The 24,109-nt window shown below is 48.7% G+C and overlaps 1 protein-coding gene across 1 annotated transcript; it reads right to left on the bottom strand.

Moving 5' to 3' along the window:
• Nucleotides 1–885: 885 nt before the first annotated feature.
• slco3a1a (solute carrier organic anion transporter family member 3A1a) lies at nucleotides 886–23,189 on the bottom strand. The gene is made up of 10 exons (XM_003967050.3): nucleotides 22,602–23,189; nucleotides 18,619–19,075; nucleotides 5,917–6,015; nucleotides 5,570–5,839; nucleotides 5,125–5,289; nucleotides 4,850–5,048; nucleotides 4,162–4,342; nucleotides 3,598–3,770; nucleotides 3,450–3,514; nucleotides 886–2,681 (listed from the first exon to the last, which is right to left on the bottom strand). The coding sequence occupies exons 1-10, from the start codon at nucleotides 22,758–22,760 to the stop codon at nucleotides 2,329–2,331; spliced, it is 2,121 nt and encodes a 706-aa protein (XP_003967099.1). The 5' UTR covers nucleotides 22,761–23,189; the 3' UTR covers nucleotides 886–2,328.
• Between the last annotated feature and the right edge of the window lie 920 nt (nucleotides 23,190–24,109).

Genomic DNA, 24,109 nt, shown 5'->3' with positions numbered 1-24,109 from the left:
ATTGTACTGGAAGCTTTGGCTGTAATTAACACACTGAAGTGGCAGCAGGATGAATTATGTATTTAAAACACATCTTCAGATCACTAGAAGAGTAGCTGCTCGAAGGGATACAAACAGGTGTTCTATTGTAAATTAATCAGACAAATGTGAAGCTTTTTCATTTAAATAAGTGTTATCTGCATAAAAAAAGATTCTTGTGGATCATAACATGACTAATAATCATAATGGTAAAATAATGAACCCCATTATAAAACCTGGCCGAGATAATAAAGTGAAAATGTGCACATATGAACATGAAACCAAAAAAGCCCACACAAAATTATCGATATTTCTTGAAACCTATGCATGCATGTGACAATTTAAAGCTGTTTGTACCAGTTTTCTTGGGAAACTATCATGGTAAATTCAGCTTTAAGCAAAGTTTTCTGATGATTGATAGAGCTGCACCCTTAATTCAAGCCATTTAAAGAACCCTTCAGATCAACATGAATTATACGGGTCCAACGTTGCTGCTAAAACCAGGCCAGTCAGGCGGGAACAGCCAGCATTAAAGCCAATTTCCTCAGCTTAAGAATGGCCGAAAGGCTAAACTGGAAGCTTTTATTCCGTTGTGTGAAGGACTGGCTGACTTCTCTGCGTGAGCCATTAAATTCTCTGCATGGTTCTCCAGATCGGAACCAGCGCTCAGAACACATGATGAGCTGCAAATAAATCCCTGAAAACCGGCTTCTCCATTTAAGATAAGATAAGGGACCAAAAGGTTCATCATAAAGCAACATATAGGTTGGAAAAAAGCATTTTTATTTTAATGCAAGGCTAAAACCAAAGTAAGAGAAGCACAAGGTGAAATGCAGCACCAAAAGAATGAAATTAAACAGGCTTTAATATTGTTATGAAAATAATTTATTTCCAGGGTAAAATAAAAGATATATATATTGCCATACAAAAAAAGTGTAAGAAAGGGGACAATTGCAAAGCTGCAGCTACAGAGATGATCGGCGCCAACATCGGCCTCGTGTTGATTCAGAGCCAGACTGACGTACACAGTCTCCTGTGACACGGTGGGAAGATGTTTCAGATATTTATTGAGCCAAAAAAAAATAGGAACGTACAACTTTTACCAGTGTAAAACGGTCTACGGTCTGAGACACACATCTGGCGATTATGTTCTATATAATTTACACTTTATTGTCAATTACAGCGTAACACACTCTGGGCCTAATGATAGAAATATATTATCTCTTTTACAGACTTGTCACAAAACACAAAGAAATAGAACTCTTGAATTTCTTTCTGGCTTTTCCACTCTATGAACGGGTCCAAACAAATATAAACATTCTTATTTTATCATCCCTTATTAAGACATAACAGGCTGAATGAACTGCAGATAGAAAACCCACCCTGGATCCCCGCTAAGCCCGACGCCCGACGCTGAAGGAGGAAGAAAACTGACGTATCAGACGTGAATTGCACATTTGCCATAAGACGAGACTCGACAGCAGCTGTGTTAAAACCTGGCCGGGGATCCAGCAAAGGGAACATTTACATAAGTAGACCTTTGACACCAAGCGGGCTGGTCCGGGCAGGCAACCGCGGTCACCTTTCGACCATTCTTACCCCCCTAAGACGCGGCGGATCGTGTAAAGCGTCAGGAATTCTTTCCTGAATTTCAAGCCCCGACAGTTCGGCATCCCTCTGCAGTTTTCAAGTTATTTTTGGTAGATGCAGCAGATGCGAAGCTAAACCGCAGCCCCTCGTCCCGAGTGCGTCCAGTGTCGGAAATCCTTGGCGGGTATTTTAACAGATGACGGTGACGATGAACCTACTTTACGCTTCAATAGAAAGAAAATGAATTTGGGATCGCTGGGATTCCTCTGCGATACATGTGTACAGGGCCTACAAGCATGTGTTTGGCAGTCCTGTTTGATACTGGTCCTCAGTTGGGAACTCAAACCCCCCCCAATCTGTGCAAACATACTGTGTCTCTACGGAGGATCGAGTCTAGAGCCTAGACACCTAAATTAAACAATCGCTTCGTTCTCTTTCAATACAGCTCTCCAGGCGAGCTGTTTGACTGAGCTGCTGCCGTTTGCCGCGCACAGTTGCAGTAATAATAATAAAAAAGACAGTTAAACAGTACTAAAGTCGTCCTTTAGCGCCAAGGTCACAGACTTTCATCAGAAACTCTGGACGACACCTCGCTGATATGTAAACGACCAAAACCGACTCTAACAGGCTTAGAGGAGGGCTACAGTAATATAGACGGCCTTCATCAAAACATTATTCCTTTTAAGCAAGGAACATTTGACAGAATATTAAAGTAACAAACTATAAAACCGACTCCATGTTTTCACAAAACTCGTGGTCCTCGAGGTTATATATAAACTTTGTCCTGTCCACTAGTTTGGGGCCTTCCGTTAGAGACGGGTAAAACTCAGCCTGTGACGTGTGGCCCTCGTGGCTCTTGATGTACTTCCTGTAGTTCCTGCGTAAGCAGTACCACGTGGTGGTGTAGAGGAGGAAGGCCACGCCCTTCAGGATGATGGCCAGGCTCACATACAGGTGCCTGTAAGATACGTTGTTGTAGAGGACGCACGCGCCCCGCTTGCCGCAGTCCGAACTCCAGAAAAGGCAGGTCGAGTCGATCGCAGCGCCGAAGATCAACGGAGGGGGGATGAATCCTGCAAAACGGAAACAAAGTTGTCTGTAGCCTGTCGTCAACCGCAGGAACCTTACAGGGAACCTTTGGAGGCAGCAGCCCTGTGAACCCAGAGTAGCCTGTTGTCAGGCTGTGGGATTGTCCAGAGATGGACCATCGCAGGACCCAGTATCGTACTGGAAATGGCGACATGGAATCAGAAATGGAAAAAGCCTACGGCAGGATTGGAAAGAAATGAAAGAAACTAATCCGACTGTGACTTTTGGAACCTCTCTGGCAAGATTTGCATAATCTTCCTGGGACTTTAGGCTGCAGAAGTGCACAACACCGGACCACAAAAATCACTCTAATACGTTCCACAACCTTCTGAATTCAGGTTTTGTGGTACCGGTCCCTGTTTGGGGCTGCAGTTCCACGCTCTTTAGCCAGATGCCGGCTAACCAGCAGGCCATTCGGAGGTACTGCTTCGCTTAATTAAGATGTAAACTCTATAATTTTTCAGTTCAACCAACTCAAGTTCTTCATCTTCCCGGAAAAAACAGCCGGGAGGGAGATTAGGTCGCTGATGTTCCCTGCGGGGCGATCGTACAATAACCATCAGAATGCCAACTGTTACGCAGATATCGAATACTTAATACTTTTTTCCCATATGTGCACGCTGCATTTAGCACAAGATAAATGACGCAATCACCAAATTAGGTCTCTGCAGCTCCAGTAACCTTCTTATGCTGCATTATCCAGACTCGAGCTACGAAATACAAATGTGTTATCTGATGAAAAAAGTTCTTACCAAGCAGTCGCAGCAAAAGGAACAACACTCCCAGCGCGTATGATTTCAGCTCAGGGCTCACAGTCCTGAAAGAAAAGCAGAGATGGGAATAATGTGTCGGGCTCTTACTGAATCCTAAATGGATCCACGGGTGCAGAGAAAAGAATACCTGATCAGGATGATGACTGAGGGAGTCTGGGCCATGGCTCCCACCAGGCTGCACACACACACCACACACAGGAAGATGAGGAAGGCCTCCTGGCAGCCTGGCATCGGACATTTCCCTGGGAACGCTGTGGCGAATTCACCCTCGGCCAATACGCAGGAACATCCACTCAGGTTCTATGTAGAGGAAAGACAGTGACCAGGAGGAAGCCTGTCAGCTCTGCTGTTGAAACATAAACCAAATGTGTCGCCTCGATGAGTTTAACCAAAACTTTAACCCGGGTTTTACGTCCTCGGGTTATAAAAAGAAACCTGAGAGCAATGCTTAAACCTCTACGCAGCAAATGCCGCGTTGGTACCATGCTGGGAATAAAGCGACATTCGTCTTCTGAGGCTGAGACTTTTGTTCTCTGGATGATGAAACAAACCTCAAGAAGCAAAAGTGGCAGCGTGATGTTGAGCTCGTGTGCTGCTGAGCTCAGAGGAGGATTTAACATGAAGGAAAAGTACCCAGAACTAAAGGAAAACAAAGGAATGGCAAGACCAGGATGACAAGGCCAGCACTGACCTGAGTGATAGTGGATCCAGATCTGCCTGTGGGTTCCTGAGAGTTCCTGCTGGTGCAGCCGGCGAAGCAGGCGGACAGGTAGGTGACTCCGTTGGAGCCACACACGGGGCTAATGGAGGAGTTCAAGCAGTTGCAGTGGCTGATGCACTGGGCCTCTGGGATCCTTCCTGCCTGCAGGGTTCTGGTCAGAAGGGCGAACAAAGTGAACACAATGGCTTTCTGATCCCATTCAAACATCTCCATGGAAACAGCAGCGGCTCACGTGTGCACTCAGGCTAGTCAAGAACTAAAGCTAGTCTGATAAAGGATGTATACAGCTGATCTCCATCTGGGACTAAAATGATCATTAAACGATGCCAGATTAGTCTGTTGTCGGCGTTTCATACGGGCGACGTTGAAACAACCAGGATTTTACTGGCTGAACCTAAAGCAGAGGACGTTTGCCTGTTTTGCAAAAACAAATGTTTTCTTTTTCCCAGCTACACAGAGAGCGGGACGCAAAGCCCCGCCGCACATTAATAACTAAATTTGTGCTGCAATCAAATTGGCTCTGGGCACCCAGAGGAGCTGAGGGTCACTGCAAATGGGATTTTTATTTGCACGTTTAAAAGCTCGGAACGGTCCTCTCACTCCTGCAGCCTGGTTATTAGCGACCCACCTGCGCACTGCTTGTACGCAGAGGCGTTACCTGTTGTCGTAGCTGATCGTCACCCCGGCGACGGGGCCAGTGTCGCATCCCAGGAACAGGAAGGAGACGTAGCAGGCGGTGGAGATCAGGTTGACCAGCATGGCCATGCGGATGGCTCCCAGCGCCGACAAGTTGAGCTTCTTTACCAGCAGGCCGCCCATGAAGATCCCCAGACAGGCGCACGGAATGGCCGTCATGCCTGGAAAAGGGAGCACAAACCGGGTCGGTTACGATGGAGACGCGTCGGAGCGAAGGGGACCGCAGCGGCGGCAGACCTAAGAGCTGGTTGGCCGAGGTGGTGGTGAGGTTGAACTGCTGCTCCAGGTATTTCCCCAGGAAGGCCGCGAAGCCCGCCACGACCGCGATCTCCATGCAGGCAGCCAGGATGATGCAGGTGAACACCGGGTTGGACAGGAGGTGCTTCGTCACCTTGGGGATCACTAGCGGAAAGCGAAAACACGGTTACACACTTGGGCAGCAGCGCCGCTGGAGTTGGGAGTGCATTTAGAAGATGGATCAGCCGCTTGGTTGCTCTCATTTAGCCAATGAATAACAGGCCCGGATCATTTTAGCAGCTAATCCTGTTGCTGTAATTGCATTTTTACAGTTGGACAAACACGTCCAGCAGCTTCAAGTAAACGGTAATAAAAATAATAAATCAATTAGGCTGTTTAATCCGTGTAGTAGTTCACATTTAAACACTGTGTTTCCTGCACTCACCTCTGAGCTGCTGACAGCAGGTGGGGCTGTTGGCTGGCTCGTGGCTCCGGAGGATCCCGTTGCTGCTCGGCGTCTCGTTGTCCGAACTGAGAGAAGGAGGAAGCATAACGTGCTCGCTGTCCTCCCCCTCCTCCTTGTCCTTTGTCGGCAACGAGTGGGGGAAGCCGAACATGAAGAGAGCCGAGCAGAAGAGTAAGGCACCGCACAGCAGGAAGCCGACCCACCAGGCCCCGATCCACCGCGGGTCGTCGGGAGTGATGCCCAGTTTACCTGCGGAGAGGCCGGTGGAAATCAGTGCTCTGCGGGCACAGAGGATCAAAGGAGGCCAAAGCAACGTCAGGACTCACTGGTGTCGATGAAGATGGCGTCCACGTAGAACTTTGTGCAGAGGGAGCCCAGGATAAAGCCGCAGGCAGGTCCAAACACCAGCGTAGAAAAGAGGATCCCTGCACACAAGCATTCACCAACTTTAGCTTCACCACTCAACACAGTATGTTGTCCAACGAGCCTTTAAATGCTTCAAAACATCTAAATGCAAAGTAAATCTTTAACGGTTCACTTAAAAGAAGAGACGTGAGCAGAGGATGGCGGCAAAGGTGGGCGATATAAGAGTTTGGACAGTGCTAATGAGGAGTTACCTCAAACAGAGGCCCAGAGACCGTAGAGTCCCCCCAGGGACAGGGTCCTGCCTCTGGGGCACAAAGGCCGAGCAGATGCATTTATCAAAGACAACAAACAGGCCTGTTTCAATTCAGACTCCAAATGAGATCAAATCATCCTCCGACTTCCTCTCAACTGCTTCCTCCGGTCCTCCGGCAGCATTAAAAGCCTCCCTTTATTGGCTGCAGGTTCGCCCGCACATACAGTGCCTTGCGAAAGTATTCGGCCCCCTTGAACCTTGCAAACTTTCGCCACATTTCAGGCTTCAAACATAAAGATATCAAATTTAAATTTTTTGTCAAGAAACAACAACAAGTGGGACACAATCGTGAAGTGGAACGAAATTTATTGAATAATTTAAACTTTAACAAATAAAAAACTGAAAAGTGGGGCGTGCAATATTATTCGGCCCCTTTACTTTCAGCGCAGCAAACTCACTCCAGAAGTTCAGTGAGGATCTCTGAATGATCCAATGTTGTCCTAAATGACTGATGATGATAAATAGAATTCACCTGCTCTGTGATAGTCTCAGGGTTCTGTTTAAAGCGCAGAGAGCATCATGAAGACCAAGGAACACACCAGGCAGGTCCGAGATACTGTTGTGGAGAAGTTTAAAGCCAGATTTGGATACAAAAAGATTTCCCAAGCTTTAAACATCTCAAGGAGCACTGTGCAAGCAATCATATTGAAATGGAAGGAGTATCAGACCACTGCAAATCTACCAAGACCCGGCCGTCCCTCCAAACTTTCATCTCGAACAAGGAGAAAACTGATCAGAGATGCAGCCAAGAGGCCCATGATCACTCTGGATGAACTGCAGAGATCTACAGCTGAGGTGGGAGAGTCTGTCCATAGGACAACAATCAGTCGTACACTGCACAAATCTGGCCTTTATGGAAGAGTGGCAAGAAGAAAGCCATTTCTCAAAGATATCCATAAAAAGTCTCGTTTAAAGTTTGCCACAAGCCACCTGGGAGACACACCAAACATGTGGAAGAAGGTGCTCTGGTCAGATGAAACCAAAATCGAGCTTTTTGGCCACAATGCAAAACGATATGTTTGGCGTAAAAGCAACACAGCTCATCACCCTGAACACACCATCCCCACTCTCAAACATGGTGGTGGCAGCATCATGGTTTGGGCCTGCTTTTCTTCAGCAGGGACAGGGAAGATGGTTAAGATTGATGGGAAGATGGATGGAGCCAAATACAGGACCATTCTGGAAGAAAACCTGTTGGAGTCTGCACAAGACCTGAGACTGGGACAGAGATTTATCTTCCAACAGGACAATGATCCAAAACATAAAGCCGATAGAAACATACCCCAAGCGACTTGCAGCTGTAATTGGAGCAAAAGGTGGCGCTACAAAGTATTAACGCAAGGGGGCCGAATAATATTGCACGCCCCACTTTTCAGTTTTTTATTTGTTAAAAAAGTTTAAATTATTCAATAAATTTTGTTCCACTTCACGATTGTGTCCCACTTGTTGTTGTTTCTTGACAAAAAATTTAAATTTTATATCTTTATGTTTGAAGCCTGAAATGTGGCGAAAGGTTGCAAGGTTCAAGGGGGCCGAATACTTTCGCAAGGCACTGTGTGAGCATGGCGTCTGCACTTTTGTCGTTCTAATGCCAGGAGCTGCCACTTCATGAACGAACGTGGAGGCTGCGACTAAGCGATCGGCATCGCAGGAGTGCGGGCTGCCTCCCCGACCCCCCGCGTATGGAGGGAGTCCACACACGGGGGCCGTCTCTCTCACACCGCTCGGGAAGATGCCCCGTTTGGGCGCCGCCGGGGGCTAGAATGCGACATAAGCTAAAATATTTAAGACTGAAACAAAAGGAAAAGGGGGCTTTCGTGTTTCCTGTCATGTCGCTCTTCAGGAGGAAGCGGTTGAAAGGTCCACGTGATGACAGTTGGGGACTGGAGCTTCACCTCTTCCTTCTTCAGTTGGTTTCGCAAAAGCTGCTGAAATCTCACGTCAGAACAAGCTGGATAGGCCCAAACTAGGTCTGAACCGTTAGCACAGCACAGGAAAGAGCTGCGGTGGCCATTTTCCATTAAAACCGCCAGATCAATCACACTTTTGGTGGTGGAGAAACGCTGAAGAAAAACATGTTTGAGTGTTGTCTTCTCGTAGCAACAACATCGCACCGCCTTCACCGCAGGAAACCGCAGAACGTGGTGATTCAGTTCGTGAAATGATCTTTCAAGGGAGATGACGACTCACCGAGGAGATGTTTATGTGGAAAAGATTACTGGTGTTTCAGAGAACACGGCTGCTTATCAACCTGCTGCTTCTGAGAGCACGGAGGAGGAAATTCGGAACGTGCCGCTAATGCCCACATGAAAGATGCAACTTTTTTGGGCTAGAGCTCTGCGGAAGGAAGAGCCCGCAGCAAGATCTGCTTCTCGTAGCAGGATTAAGCTAGAACGGACATGAACTGGATGCCGTAGTCAAAACAGTTAAAAAGCGGTGCGAATCATCAAGTCCGGCGTTGCTACGGTGAAATTCTCCTCTATTTGTTGACCCGTTACCAACCAGGCTTAAACTTCTTAAAGTAAACGTATAAACACTTCCACAAAAAACAGAAAAAAAGTGGGCAAATACATTTATTTAAAGCTATTTTCAAGGAATACAAAAGTGGTAAAAAAAAAAAAATCTTTTGCCATTTAGGTGCGAACGCATATGTGATAAGATGAGTTAGCTTGTTGCTAATCTGCGCGATACAAACCGACCAGATAAACAGGCCTCTCTGATGTGCTACTGATTGCAAAGATGAACCAACTGTTCAATATTTTACATTTCTATCCTCTCATCTGCGTCCGTAAGCAAATAAATCATTTCGGCAGTTAGATTCTTTTAGCGGAGACAAACAGAGGAGATAGCATAAATGTCATGCGGCCATAAATTAGAGCCGATTTGGGCGAGATCAGGTGGAGGATTCCCCCGGGCACATATCAGCTTTCCCCATCCATCTCAGCGTTACAGTGATGTTCGTCCAAAGTATATCCCACATGCCCGACCCCTGCCCTCAGCTCAAAGATGAAGCTAATCCTGCCTGTTAAAGATCAGGCCCGAGTTTCACATGTCAAAACAGCGACGCCACAATAAAAAGATGAATATTTTAAAAAGGGCAAAGCTTAAAAAGCAACATGGTCGTTGCAGTTCTTGTTCCAGAATCTGTCCGAGCCTCTTAGCGTCCCCTAAATTGCCGTGTCCAGGAGCATGCCAGATCTAATCCAATAACATAGGACCATCGTTGCTGTTGTCTCCTGCTAATTTGTTTAGAGCCCAACAGAAAAGTGCTGCTGCCGAGCCTTGTCCTTTTCCAGATGCATTAGCCCAGGGGTTGTCAGCCCTGCCCCACAAGCTCGCTCATCCGGGGTCCCGCTTTTCTTTGTGAACTCTGGTGTCTACCTGGTAGAACCGGAAACTAATCCACAGAACCAACCTGTATGCATGAATATCCTCAAAATCTTCCTCTAAAGGAAGCAAAGAAATATGATATAGTATCTTTCCATCTTATTTCCTTTTCTCCGCCCTGGTGGCTGAATGGAATCACAGCGACCTCATTCTATTGACCTTCCTCACTTTTCGCTTGGAATTCCTTCTCCCAGATAATCCCCCTCAAATTGGTGTAATAATCTCCATCACTCTGAGAGCAGGGAGCCGGGGTGATGATGGGGCACCAGGGTGGCGAGTGTGAGCGGCCTAAACGGATCAAACACAGTCCACTGCCCCCCCGTGAGACCTGCAGCTGAGATCGGGTCAAATGATGAAAGCATGACCTGCCATAGCGTTGACAGGTGAAGGCTTTGATGATCAAGAATCTTAATATCACTTCCTGCTAACTAGCTTAGCCTGAGCCGACTTTCTAATGAGGACCGCCGCCCTGCCTGCTTGTTTTCCAGTGGAACGCCGTTCAGCAAAGCTGTTTGGAACGCTACACACGCCGACACCATTTCTCAAGGTCAGACAAAGTCAGAGGCGCTGGGAAGGTTATTTGACGACTTTGAATGGAGGCAGGCAATTAATTTGCTGCCAGAGTTTCAGCAGTGTTTGTTCTCAATCTTCAGACCTCAGGCACCAAGCAGGGACGACGCTTGAAATATATCAAAAGGAAGGAAATTGTTTTGCTACCTTTAACGAGCTTCAGACGTAGAAGATGGTGTATTTATGTGTGTATTTAAGTGAAGGCGTTAACCACCAGTATTACCAGTAGTTGAGCTAAGCTAATTGTTGACGTAGAGTTGTCTCTTTATTGTTACGATCATCAGTCCATCCCGACTCTCCAATTATGTAAATTCAGCTCTGCTCACGCTGACAGGATTAATTAGAAACAGGTAGCAGTCGAGCTTTTAAGGTGAAGTCTAATTGGACGGGATAGCGAGGTTATTACAGGCCACTAAATCTTCCGTGATCCGTAAGAACGAACAGCATTAGACATCAGCCCTCGCCACAGGAAGCAGCACCAGCTTCCACGATTTTCAGTTTTAACGTCAGCATCATCACGAAATGCATTTGCCGACAGAACAACCTGCAATAAACAGAAATTTATGGCTAAGTGGGTTTTTTTTATTTGTTTTTAAAACAGTGCTTATTTCACAAAACCAAATGGTGCTTAAACCGTAAGAATTCCAGCCAAAACCACCTCAATATCACCCAGTAAATAGGAGATTCTGGTCGTCTGATCGTTCGGACTCGGGTCAAATCATTGTTAGCGTTGCAGATTAATTAGTGGAGGAAGAAAAGGGCTGATTGGTTGATAAGCTGTGCTCTGCAGTGACCCGGCTGCCGTGACCTAAAAACCCGGCCAAAGCTTAAAGTAGGCTCTCAACTCACAGTTAAATGCCATTACATCAGGATCATCCCTCTCGCCCTTACGTCAAATCACCGCCATATTTGAAGCCACGCCTCTGCACGTGCACGCCGTATGGATGGGGTATAAAAATGACACGCCAGCTTAACGATACGTTTAAAACTATTAGGATTTGGGGGGGTTTTGGACTGGGGATGAGCAAGCGGATGGTCTGGTGGACACACCAGCTTTTTTAGCCCCTCCACCCCCCCCTCATGTTGCATTAAGCTGGGCTTCAGTCTAAGCCTATGAGGTCATGGCCCGAAACAGGAAGTCAACGCGATAACTTCATTTCTGTGTAAAGTTGAAACACTTTAGATAAGAGTGTAGCCTGGTGAGAAGATTAATCGTTTGGAATGTGTCGCCATACACCATTATTAACACCCAGAATCAAAGCAGAAAATGGCACGATGTTGACATGCTTTTGCCGATTGATTTATCTGATTTGCTCCAGCTTCACATCGTCAAGAGAACTAAAAAAAAAAAAAGCACATTAATGAGGCTGGTTAGCTGCCATGCTAAACCTGTGGGTTAGCTAAAGTGCCCCAAAAAAAGCAGTGGGAAATAACTGACCTTAACCTTAATAAGAGTCTAAATTCACAGCCTTCTGTCATCAGATTATAAAAATAATGGGCTGTAATGTGATCAGATGCTAATGTTGGTATGTAGTGCTCACAGGTTGTGGCTAAGATGGATTGATCCAGGCCATTTTTCCTCTGTTAACACCAATGCAGAGTATTATTTATTTCCCTGAAAGGATGCTTGGGCTGCCTGCATCCCAGAGTTCATATACACGCCCTATTGCATCTGCAATTTTGCGTTTCTTGCTTTAGCAAGGTTTCGATCAGCTGTGAGCTAGAAAACTTGTCAAAAGGGACGAAGCACACCACAGTTTTGAAGAAGGAAATGAGGCCTGAGCGGTTTTGCTCATTTCCTTCACCGCCAACAGCAAATCCAGCATGTAGAAAGTATTAGAGAGTTTTGGCTGAGCTCAAGCTGCCTATAAGCAGGCTCTTCATGCACCTTGTAGGTCAATGGCATTAGGCTGCAATAACCTGCCACGCAGTCACTTAATCTTTGGTCCAATTAACCTTGTGTCAACACTCTCCAACTATTCCTGGAAGCAGAAAAAGCTCTAATTAACCTAAATGACACCCTCACAGAAGGCCATTTGTTTTCATTTCATACGTGAGGGATTCAAACCCGGACTGCCAGTTAATGGAACGGGACTTGTTACTGGGACTGGTTGTAAATGACAGTCATGGGATAACAGTATTTCAGCGGGGTTGGTTAACTGGGGGTCAGCAGAGGAGGAAACAGAGGGACAAACTGATGGCACGACGTGCGTGGGACTTCATGTAATAAATCGAAGCCTTGTCAGCCAGCTCCACCACAGCGCTCTGTTTGTATTCCTGCCTCAGATGTTTTCTTTCAGCCCAGAGCGACCCAGAGTCTCCATTGTCGGGCGGCCGGGTGGTAGGATGACGGCCTGAAAGGGGCCGAAAGCGTTTACGTTTGGAGACACAGCTGCTCCATTCAACCCCAGCGGCCTAGAGAGGTTTGGCACTCATTGACAGCTGCTGGATGCTGCTCCTTCGGTGGATGACGTGGCCTAATTATCAAGGCACAGACGCCAACGTCCCATTTCCTCTATGATGATAAACGTCTGCTTCTGCCACGAGATTTAATGGCGCGACAACTGCGCCGCATCCTGAGGAAGGAGGTCAGATAACTGCCAAATTCAATTGAAAATCTCCCACAGAATCAATAACGGAGCACATGGATCACATGACTCACGTGACATGGCAGGTTTGAACTGGAGCATTTGACAACTCCACGAGCAGATACGGTTGTTAGCATCGCTAATAAGAGATGAAATCTAACTTGGAAATTGTGTATAACACATTGCATGGATCAGGATTGTTCAGGGCGTTATGGGAACGCTACGGGAAGAGTTGGGAGAGCAGGTGAGAGCAGCTTTTACCCACTAGCACCTACTCCAATCTCCTCCTTTTTAGGGTCTTCCATTACATGCTACAGGGTCCCGTGTCAGTACCGACTCAGCAGGAATTTCAAGCGAACGGAGTTGAGTTTCAAACATGACAGAGGGCAGGACATCGATGGACCGGGGGGTGGGGGTCACTGGGTGACACCCTTCACAAGAGTCAACAACACAAGGTAAACAACCACGTGATGGCCCCACCCATGCTGCCGTTGTACTCAAGTGGAATAGAAAATGAGCAGCGGTGAGCAGCGCTAAAACTGAGTAATGAAAAAGGGCCATTAGCTTTGAGAGTTTCCTAATTCCCTATCTATACATCTATCACAGTTTTGCTATCTATTAAAAAAAAGGTGTAATGTGACGTCAGCACCGTTGATGACCACTTGTGGCCGCTGGGGGCAGCATAGAGCATTACAGTCCTGTTCTTTATGCTGAGATGTTACGCAGGGATCCTGTTTCACTGTTTTTAATGAAACACAAAGGCACTGAAACCTTCCCACACAAGGAGGGCTCCTTTTTACAGCTCATTTAGGTGACAAACATACATGAACCCTAAAGTTGTAGGACAAAAAGGCTTTGAGAATGAAATTAAGACCTAAAAACCATTGCACTACTCCATGTGCCTCTATGCCCACAGCACAAGATGGTGGCCTTAATTGTTGATTAGTGCCTCCCCAAATTGATCAGAGTCTATTTAATAAGGCACCATTAACCCTCCCGCTCTGCCATAGCTGATATGGGGATTAAGTGCTGTAAACACTCTTGAGTAATCCTGGGAGCCAGGAGAGCAACCACTCCCGCTCAATCAATGACGCTTCGGATTTGTGGTAAAGAGCGAAGACCTTGTCCAAGGTTGCGTGCCACATACGCAACTGCTCTTTTTCTTTCTTTTTTTTTTTTTACAAAGAGAATATGATCACTGACCGTCTCCATTCATGTCAACAAGAACAACAAAAATCCCCTTTTTAATCAGGAGCGGCGGATCCTGACCCAGATAGGACAGGAGAGGCCGCGTGGCTCTCGGGATCCGAGGGAGTTGAAAAGGGGACACACGCCCGTCCAGGTCAGAACCTCGGGGTGCAGCCGTCCCGCTGTAATCACAAGGGGCTTGATCAGATGGCACGGCGGCGTCTGGAACGGCCCGATATCTTACATCTAACACACTGGGCCAGTTCCTGCAGAGGTGTGACCCATTTCATGGCTTCAGAACCCAATTTTCAGCTGCCGCGTGCTCCGGAAGGAGGGGCGAGCCCTTGATGAGGACACCAGAAAAAAAAAAAAAGATACCACGTTTCGTGCAGCGGTAGAAATCTGAGGGGCTGAGCTCAGTGAGACGACCGTTTATCTTCTTGTCCCTTAATGGTCAATTTCTTCGCTGAAGAAACAGACTTTAAGTAGCTCTTCAATAATAATTAGAGCTGTCTAAAGTCCTCTGCTGCCTGTTGGTGTCCACAGGTGTGACCCACAAGCCCCTGGCAGCAGGTGAGAGACACGCACACGAGCTAATGAGCATCGGGTGCCTTGCTCATAGGCACCCCGGCCTTGTTGACAGCAAAAACAAACTAATCCAAACTAGAAAATCCCACCCCAGCAGCGGAAGCAGCTTACGACGACAACAACAACACAGATACACGAGTGCATTTTATCCATAATTTAGTAGAAAGGAAAACTCGGCAATAACAGGAGACGGTGGATATCCTGTAGACACAAGGAAGAGCAGCTGCGAATACTGCAGATCTGAGGAGAGGGGGTGACGACAGGCAGCCCAACGGTACCGAGATTAGCGCATCACACGGGGGCAAAGCTACATCAAAGTCTGATGAGCGAACTGATGGAAAACGGAGCATCATTTATACGTCCTTTTGTTTTAAAACGCCTGAGATTAAGACTGCTTCTTCCTGAACATGTGCACGGTTTCATGGGTGCCGACCGTGCGCTGATAAAACCTGCTACTTTATCGAGACGTTAGCGTAGCCTGCCTGCAACACTATCCCTCGAACCCTGCGGAGCGACTGGAAGAGGTGACTCACTTCAAACAGCCAAATGACCAACCGCCACCTCGCCTGACGTGAGGCGGAGCACACCACACCAGGTCCACACCTCCGGAAACCTCCCCATCCAATCAGAACCATGTGTGCTAAGCATGTGCGGCTAACAGATGGCTGGACTACAACGGGAATAAAAAAAACAGGGAGGGATGAGGCAAACTTTGACCCAGGATACTCTCTAAAGGATCACACCGACTTTGCGCTGTCAACCGCAGCGCCGTTAAGGGCGAAGCCTTTTTCTGGCTCTTGTAATTGCCCCTCAGACCTTTCAGCGATGAGCGCTGATTAGCTTACAGCCCGCTGTCTGCTGTGGGCCAAGTGGACACAAGTTAATCTCATGTTTATTGCCCTCCCCGGGCCTGCGGGCTAGGGCAGCAGGCGTCGGTGAGCTGCAGCAGACTGTGGAGCGCCACCGTGTCACACACGCCGCGCGCCGTCCGCTACGGCGCTGATGGGACATTTACCAAAACGCCGTTTGTCATCTTGAGATAAAACACACCGGCGTTGCTAGGCAAACCCAGCGCGCAGCTTATGGCGGGGAAGGAAAAACCCATTTAGAATCTAATCCTTCAAGATGACATTAACATGCACCGAGTTTAAGTAGCTTATATAAACGCCCTACTGCAGCAGTCGTTTGCAGGAATGTTGACAAGTCTCTCCAAGATCCGTCCGAGACCTTTGTCACCGTGACAGGGGCAATTATGAGCAGCCGGAGAAGAAATATATCCCCATAGAAGATGTAATGAAACGCAGCAAAACGCTAGCATGTAAAATCTGGCGGAAAATTACAGCAAGGCATTCCATTGGCAAACAGCAAAAGAGTTGGTAATAAGAATGGCAAATATTTTAATACTTAAGCTCTTCAGGTATCTGGTCACAGGCCATGGCAGAAGAAAGGGGCCTTTGTTCTTCCCTACAGCTAGCTTGCGTTTCCTTGTCTTTGTATAAGGGAGGGAGAGAGACACAGCGACACAGAGAGAGAGAGAGAGATGTCGCCACAGCTGTTCTGCCAGGCTTGTGTCCACCATTAAATATGAAGGGCACTTCAAACTCGGCTGTTCCACAGCTGCAAGTTCAACTGTTGTCTGTCAGAGCAGCATTTTATGCTATACTCTTTCTCACCACTGCATCAGAAAGGTCACTGATTCCTTGTTGCACATCTAGGAACGTAATCTTGGAGTTTTTGTGCTTATCTACTCAATACTTGATTAAACTGTATTGTCATGTCCATGGCAAAATAAAAATACATTAAAATAACATTTCCCTGATGAATTTATGAGCATTATATATAACAATTAACGTTAAACAATGAGCCATTTAAACAGCTCTGAAACCTGCAGGTTCCAACGCACAACAACAGCCTCCCCAGTACGTTAGTACAGTATATTTACGCAGGCAGGGGTCCTGTGGGAAGAGCCAGAATTAGCAGTGGACAGTAAAGGTCACGGAGCAGTGGGAACAGTTTCTGTTAGCGCAACGTCTGTCCAATCACATTCCTGCTCTTTGGCCTGATGGGCGCAGAGATTAGAAAGCAAACCAAAACAACGCGCGTCATCCGGCGCATAGTTTTGCTTGGCTGGCCTTTAAAAAGTCTCTGGTTGGGTTTTAACTCGGTCCTTTGCAACAGTGACTCCTCGTATTTTAACCAGACCCACACAGGAAGGTCTCGGACCGCGTGTTCGCTGCAGGTCTGCAGTAAAAACAGCCAAAGCTGCCGGGGGAGTTGCCTTTCACATGCCTGTGTGGTATGTCTGCAGGTCCCCGCCCACTCCGACCCACCTCATGGCTGACTGGTTGGCATTCCTTCCCCGCTGTGTAATTATGGCTCTTCCCCAGGCGTCTCAGCTCTGCTCTGGCACAAAGGGAAGGGACTTACCCGTAACGCAGGCTAACACTTTTCACCTGGCCATTCAGCGCTGGCTCTAATTTTAACCCCAATGCATCACAGGGCAAAAATGTGCACCGGCAACGGCAGAAAGCAACACTGACGGAGGGAAGGAGGAGCAATTACATGGGGTGGTTTTGTTTTCCAGCTCAGCCTAGACCTAAAATTAAAGAATATGAAAGCCTTGTAAAACTCCGTCCCCTACTGGGGGTGAGAAGACGGTTCGAGAAATTAAAGCTGCCAAATAGGCCACATGCACGGTGGCAACCCGACGCAGTTTCACTCCGCTGCCGTTGGGCCCGTAAACTGTTCCTGTTCTCAGGTTCTAAAGGCGAGTCGCACCTGCGACGGCAGCAGGAGGACACAAGTGACGCGTTGGGGTTTTCCCCAGGTCCAGCTCGGATCCATTCTGACTCATAACAACGTCGGGCTTGTTTTGTGCTTGTGGATTTACAATTAATGACCAATAATCTGCGACCGAACGCCCACAGCAAACAGCTTAAGACTTTAAGCAACGCGTCCTCGTGAAGCTAAACTGAGGAATGATCCGAGTTTCTTTTTTTTTTCAGTCGGTGGAAGGAAATCTCGGGCGAATTCTCACAATCTGCTCCATTCATGCGGCCGGGTCACATGACCGGCTGGCAGCGGCAGGATTAGCGCGATCAGCTGGGCGCGACTCAATACCACATTGTTCCTCATGCGGCTTATCGGAGGAAGACAGAAGTAGCCACCACCCGTCCGACGCATGCCAAACGCCTCCATCCTTCGCCATCCACTTCCCACCTTAAGCTGTGTGCCACCTCGGTGGCGCCGTGATGTCAACGCCGCCTGTTGCACCTGCAAAGCCCCCCCCCCCACCCCCACGCACACACACACAATAGCAATTAAACATCAGTTTGAGGCTACAGAGGCTACGTTTGCAGGTCACATCTGCGTTGGAGTGACAAAAGGTGGACGTCCGACGTGCTTCTGAGGGAACTGATCGCTGGATTTACTCCACTTGGTGTCTCTGCACAGGGGCAATTAGAGAAGGAAACGCCACAGGGCAACAGGAACCACCACCACGAGGAAACAGACCGTTGAATCTATTTGTAATTTTTTTTTTTAAATGGATGAAAAATCAGCCTGGTGTGTTTATGAGGCGCCGGACTGACCAATAAAAAGACAAATAATGCGATTAAAGACGTGGTTTTGACGGGGTCAGGCCCCTTCTCCGCCTTTATCATCGATGCCACAAGACGAAGCTGCATTTGCCCCGCGAGGGGCAGCTCGGGGGCATTTATGCTTCCATTATCATTAACAGGAAAACACGACCGGACCCAAATCCTCTCGCTCAAACTCAAACTCACTCAAAACGCAGCAGAAACGTCCAACCGACATCCGCCCTCTTTCCTACCGACGCCGCCGTTGCGGAGATTAAAAAAAGCTCGGACCCCGTCGACCTGCCGCGCCGGCGAGAAGCCCTTTGCCACGGCGTGCAGCGGAGGAGCGCACAAATATGCTGCGACGACACTTTTTCCGGTTTCTCTGGCCTAGAGAGATCGAGTCGGCCTGGTGAATAATGCATTTTCATCAGCTGTGCTATGTCCTACCTATATAGAGCGACGAGTCTTTCTTCTTCACGTGATCGTCGATATAGGACACGCCCAGGGGCTGCACCGGCGTGGCGCCGATGCCCAGCAAGACTTGGGCTCCGATTAGCAGCAGGTACATCATGTTGGTGTTGGGCTTGTTGGCGCAGCCCGCTTCCTCGACCAGCTGGGCCTCCCTGCTGGTCATGTTCGAGCAAACGTCCCAGCCAGCGTCAGTCCTCCACATATCCACAATCTCGTACTGGTTCGTCAGAAACTCGGGCAGCGCCGAGAGGAGGGCGCCGAGCGCCATGATGACGCCGCCGCATCCGATCAGGCGGGGTCGGTGGGCCTTGGCCCCGAAGTAGCTGACGAACAGGATCAGCACCAGGTTGCCGATCTCAAAGCTGCTAGCGATCACGCCCACGTCGGCGCTCTGCAGATTGAACCGCCGCTCCAGGGTGGTCAGCACGCTCACCTGGAAAACAGGAACAGGAACAGGAACAAAATCAGACAAACAGGCATGACGCCATTTAGCGGCGCTAAAAGGGCTACGCTAACTCCAGCTTTATAAATGTTGTGTTTTTCTGATCCCGCTGACAGGATTTGGCATTTGGAGGGTTAAACCCTCGCATTCCCACAGGCCGCAGTTTTCATCCAAGTATCCGACAGAAACTGGTATGAAACCAAAAAGCCTCCACATCACTTTCAAGCTTCAAAACAGACATTTTCATAAACTAGCTCCCTTCTGGTGGCTTGATAATGTGTTCAGATGTTCCACAGTGCGGCTCCTCCCTGGAAACAGGCCTGTTTCTGATTAACTGCACCCTGCAGCATTCAGTGGCTTCCGAAGAACTGTTTATCACAACCATGTTCAGCAGCCGGCGTCCTCGCCGGGGCTCCACGCCACCAGCGACTCCCAGCTGCAGGGAACGCAGCGCTTTCCTGTCCAGCTTAATCATCAGGCTGCATGTGGTCAAATCCATAAAATGCCATTTGAATGAGCTGGTCGTGGCGGCGAAGGGGTGCGTGGGAACAGATTTCCTGTCCCGTGTGAACCACGTTGCGGATATTTTCAGATCGGTCCAGAACTGGCCTCTGAAAGGGCACCTCCATTTTCCACTTCCAATATGGGCCCAGTTGAAGAATTCCGCACAAACATCCCGTTCTGGGACTCTGTGGCAAAAATGGATCAACATGTGGCTTCGCCACTTGAGGGCTTTTTCCGTCAGATGTGCAAATAAAGCCGAAGCCTCTCAGACCGGTGAAACAGCAGGGCGAGGGTGGGTGTGGCCGGCTGTGGCGGTAATAATGGCTGCAGGATGAATACTCGCAACGCACTTTTGAGGCCTGTAACCTTTGAGCCTGGCTCCGAGCCTGGGTCCAGGGTGGCCCCCGTCGTCGTATCCCGGCATTGCTGTGCGAGAAAGGTTCGTTTTTCTTTCTCTTGCTCGCCTAAATTGGATTCACAGCAACAGAAAGTGAAAGCGTTTCATGATTTTTTTCGGTTTTGCTGGGACCGGGGACACGCCCCCGCACCCTGAGAACACCCTCGCCCTTTCGATGTTTGACACCCCCGTCCTCTCATTTCCTGGACCCCACTTTCCTGCGCGAACAACGCCCGCCCCGCCAATGTTGCGCTCCCCCTGTGGTTATTTTCCTCTGGATTTTCTAGGAAACACAAGCGACTTCTGCTCTATTTCCGCAGCTGCTTTGAAGCTTCAGCGAGTGTTTGGAGCAGAGATTCCCGGCGTGGCTGAAGGGACGGAACACTTGACAATGAGTCACGACTCCTCTGTCCTTTGGGTGTCTCCTCACAAACGCAAGGGCCACGTTTACGCCCCGGCCGGCTCCACCCGGCTGTGGTGTCTCATTTAGTTCTTAAAAACGATGCCAAGTGCCAACAAACTGCTGACACGTCGGCTCGGGCTCCACACACACACGGCAACGCTGCCCCAAAGCGGAGTCGCTCCCATCTAATCCGACCCCTGCAGGAGGCTGATTGAGCTGCTTAACTCTCAGATCCTTCGCGCTCATCAGCGGTGGAGGCACAAGATGTTTTTAAACCTGCACGAGGCGGCCAGAGAGGTGGCCAGAAGGCTGGTCAACTCCAGAGCAGGTCACAGATTCTCCGTTTTCCTGGGGCCGCGTGACGTAACGCTCGGGAGAACAGGTTTAGCGCCAGGAATGCCGACCAGGGCGCAGCCGAGCGCGGACGCTCGCTCCTGTGAGTCGGGATGTTTTAGTGATGAACTGGCGCTTCGCGTGAAGACACGGCAGAGGTTAATAAGTGATTTAGCAACCTTTTTGCACAGCTTCACGGGATATAGCATGCTAACGATTGACTAGAGGCTCGCTGAGGCTCTTTAATCATCCATGATCTGTTTTTAAGTTCTGGGAAGCTATTTTAGATCAAATCGTGCATATCGACACATTTCGCCAACCTTTTTTTCATTGAAGCTAGCACATTTATCAACAAAGGTTTTTATTTTTTTTAATTGAGCCAGTTTGAACGCACGTTGGCAGGTTCAGCCCAGAACAGCGCAGGTGTTGGCTCACTTCACAGCTCCAGCTCTGAAGCATCAGATTTGGCTCTCAGCGCAGAGGTGTCGGTGGCACTATAGCCGAGAGATCTGGCGCGCTCGGGCGCTGATGGATGCACTCGCGAGCGGCTTATTCAAATTTCGAGGTCATCTCGTTCCCGCCGACGACTGCGCGAACCAATAAGAGCAGATAAACGCGTCTGCCGGGAGTCTCACCCAACATATGGATCACATGATTTATCCTCCACGCTGCTCCTCTTGAGACTAAAATTATGATGTTAAAAATCTGCAATCAGTCTATTCCCATTTTAAATATTGGTGCAGATTAAAGCTCTGTTGTGTGTGTGTGTGTGTGTGTGGGGGGGGGGGGGGGGTATTTCAGAAGTGATGTACCCTCTCTGTTTACATGCGGTCAAGCTGCTAATCCAGGACGCCCAACAAGTGTCTTGTAATAAGCAGCTCAGAGAAAGCGAGAGGAACCCGAGACTCCAGTTCTGGCCTCCCTCTGCCAGCGAACACCTTTAAGTCCCATCATCTAATCATCAATCCAATCATGTAGCTTCCTAGCTCGTTGCTAAACTCGGCAGCAAATGTCCCGACCGTGCAAATTAGCCTGAAGGTAGATGATCTGACCCCCGCGGGCACGCGAGTCAGACCTGGACGACGGCGAGTGCAAACCCCACCACACACTGCGGATTTATGGCCATGACTGTTTGAACAGGTGCTCCACGCCGCAGCGGCAGAACAACGGCAGCACCTGGTCTATCAAAAAAACAAAACCAGAGGAACAAGACACTCAGTTTCCCCTGATGTCTGCTGTAGGAGGCTGGATGCTCTGCAGGTCCTCTTCGGGAGAAGATAAGATGTTCCACTCCAAATATGGCCGAGGACTTCGGAGTTTAGTCTGTTAATTGAGGGTGACGCTCGGAGAATAAACAGCACTCGTGACAAAAACGAAATAGTCCCGGCAGATGCTCCAGGCGGTGCAACTTCCCTGGAACGCTTTAAAGACTGTCTGGGAGCGACTCGGGGAATTCAGGGAGCTTTATCCTTCAAAATATTGCGGTTAAAGTTGGCACAATGATAAGAGAAACAGAAACAGGTAGAATATTAAAGCAGGATATTGGAAACACACGGTGTCCTTGACCTTGAGTGACAAGTGTGGCTCAAATCAGCCAATTGATGCCCCAAACTAAGACAATTATAATAATACAAGAGACTTTAAGCCCGCTAATGATGAATTAACACATGATGCCAGGAAGACAAGCTGCACAAAGCCTCCGCACATCAATTAACCCGGGATCAGAGTCGAATCCTGAAGGGTTTGCGCCACCAGAGAGGACGTTTCTGCCTGGCGTCCCGTTCCGCTGCAAAACTGCCACATGCACAAACACAAGTCCGCCTCTGACCTCCAGGGTCTCGGTCCTCAACAGTCAGCAGCCCCGAATTAGTTGCACTTACCAGGTAAGCTCCGACGGTCCCCTGTGCCAGCATGAGGGCGCATTCCGATATCAAGAATATCTTGATATTTGAGAAGCAGGATGAGTTTCTACGCAGCGCGTCTCCCTCCAGCCCGTCCCCGGAGCTCCGCTCCGGGTCCCGGTGCTTCTTCACCTGCATCCTCTGTCACTTTTTACCCGCACAGCACTGCGAGAGAGCGAAACACACACTCGCTATACGCTCCCCCCCCTCTCTCTCTCTCTCAAGGCTGCGACCGCGGCGTCATTGTCGTCGCGGGCCCCCCCGTCCGTGCGATTTATGGTGCTCACACCTGACGAGCTACGAGACGCACATCCGAACTCCGCGGGGCTCCGTCGCTCGTCTGCGCCTGAACATTGCCTCCCCGCCGCGAACACGTGAACTCTGTCAGCGTGCGTGTGAGGACGCGCAAGAGGGACGGACGCGCGGTCCGCCGGCGCGTCGCATGTTCCTCCCCGAGGTGGGTTTGGTGAGTTTGTTGGGAGTCTGGTGGCTGGAATCCACTTCTCTTGCTCTAAGTCCCGTCCTTCCTGACTGCCCTGTACACGCACAATGACTGTCATCGCTCTCTCTCTCTCTCTCTCTCTCTCTCTCATACACACACACACACATACACACACACACGGGCCCTAGAGGCGCCGTGCAGCAGTTGCAAGTCTGTTCAACTTGCTTAGACTTGGAGAGAAGCGCTCCAGCAGTCCCCTGGGACCCTGGACACGTCTGCTACTCTCAGCTGATCCATGAAAATCTTTATAATGTGCCCCCAAATATCAGCAGCGATTAAAAGATCCCTTCAGTTGGTAGTCCTTCAGAAAAAATAAGTTAAAACGTATTCTTATTTGGAATTTCTTTCTCTTTTTTGATCGTTTTTAATAGTCCATCTTATAAAAACATGACTTCATTCAGCCAGTTTGAACATGCGAGTGTATTTAACAGCAACAGGAAAATCCCAACATCTTTATTGTTACCTTTCATTTTCACTTCTGCTGTTAATGGTTGTCTGGAGATGATCACTGACACAACCTCTCCAGGGTTTCATTGATCTAAAGAGGATGATTGAGGATTTAAGTGGAGGCTGGCTTCAGGTTTCACAACAAGACTACCTTCCTCCGTTCCCTTGAGAAGCAAATGTGCGGTAATTTAGGCAACGTTGAAAACCCACAGGGACGTAATTCATGGGCGGGATCCGTCTTAGGTGTGGAAATATTTTCTTTGTCATGTTTCCTTTCTTTGTTAATGTTCTTGGCCTCGGACATTTGCTGCCTTGGAGCCACTTTTTCAGGTCTTTTTGGAGTCTCCAGTCAAGCTGCTGTTCATGTCTATGGACTCTGGGAAGAGGAGTGCATGGTCCACATGGAGACCATGCAAAAAGGCAGATCTTTTACACGGGCGCTCGCACGTAGATGCAAATAGAAAGACAGACATCGGACACTGACACCAGCTGGACGCGCGATAAAAGGAAGGGGAAGTCGTGCTTTTCTTCAGAGCAA

Source organism: Takifugu rubripes, chromosome 9 (genome assembly GCF_901000725.2).
Source record: "Takifugu rubripes chromosome 9, fTakRub1.2, whole genome shotgun sequence".
Classification (NCBI taxonomy): Eukaryota; Metazoa; Chordata; class Actinopteri; order Tetraodontiformes; family Tetraodontidae; genus Takifugu; species Takifugu rubripes.
This window is presented reverse-complemented; position numbering and strand designations above follow the sequence as displayed.

Bases quoted from the DNA above. Each gene is read 5' to 3' on its own strand.
- slco3a1a (XM_003967050.3), bottom strand. From the start codon at position 22,760: ATGCAGGTGAAGAAGCACCGGGACCCGGAGCGGAGCTCCGGGGACGGG. The intron at 5,840-5,916 runs GTGAGTCCTGAC...GCCTCTCCGCAG, and splicing joins CGCCATCTTCATCGACACCA to GTAAACTGGGCATCACTCCC. The intron at 5,290-5,569 runs GTGAGTGCAGGA...GCTTTCCGCTAG, and splicing joins CTGCTGTCAGCAGCTCAGAG to TGATCCCCAAGGTGACGAAG.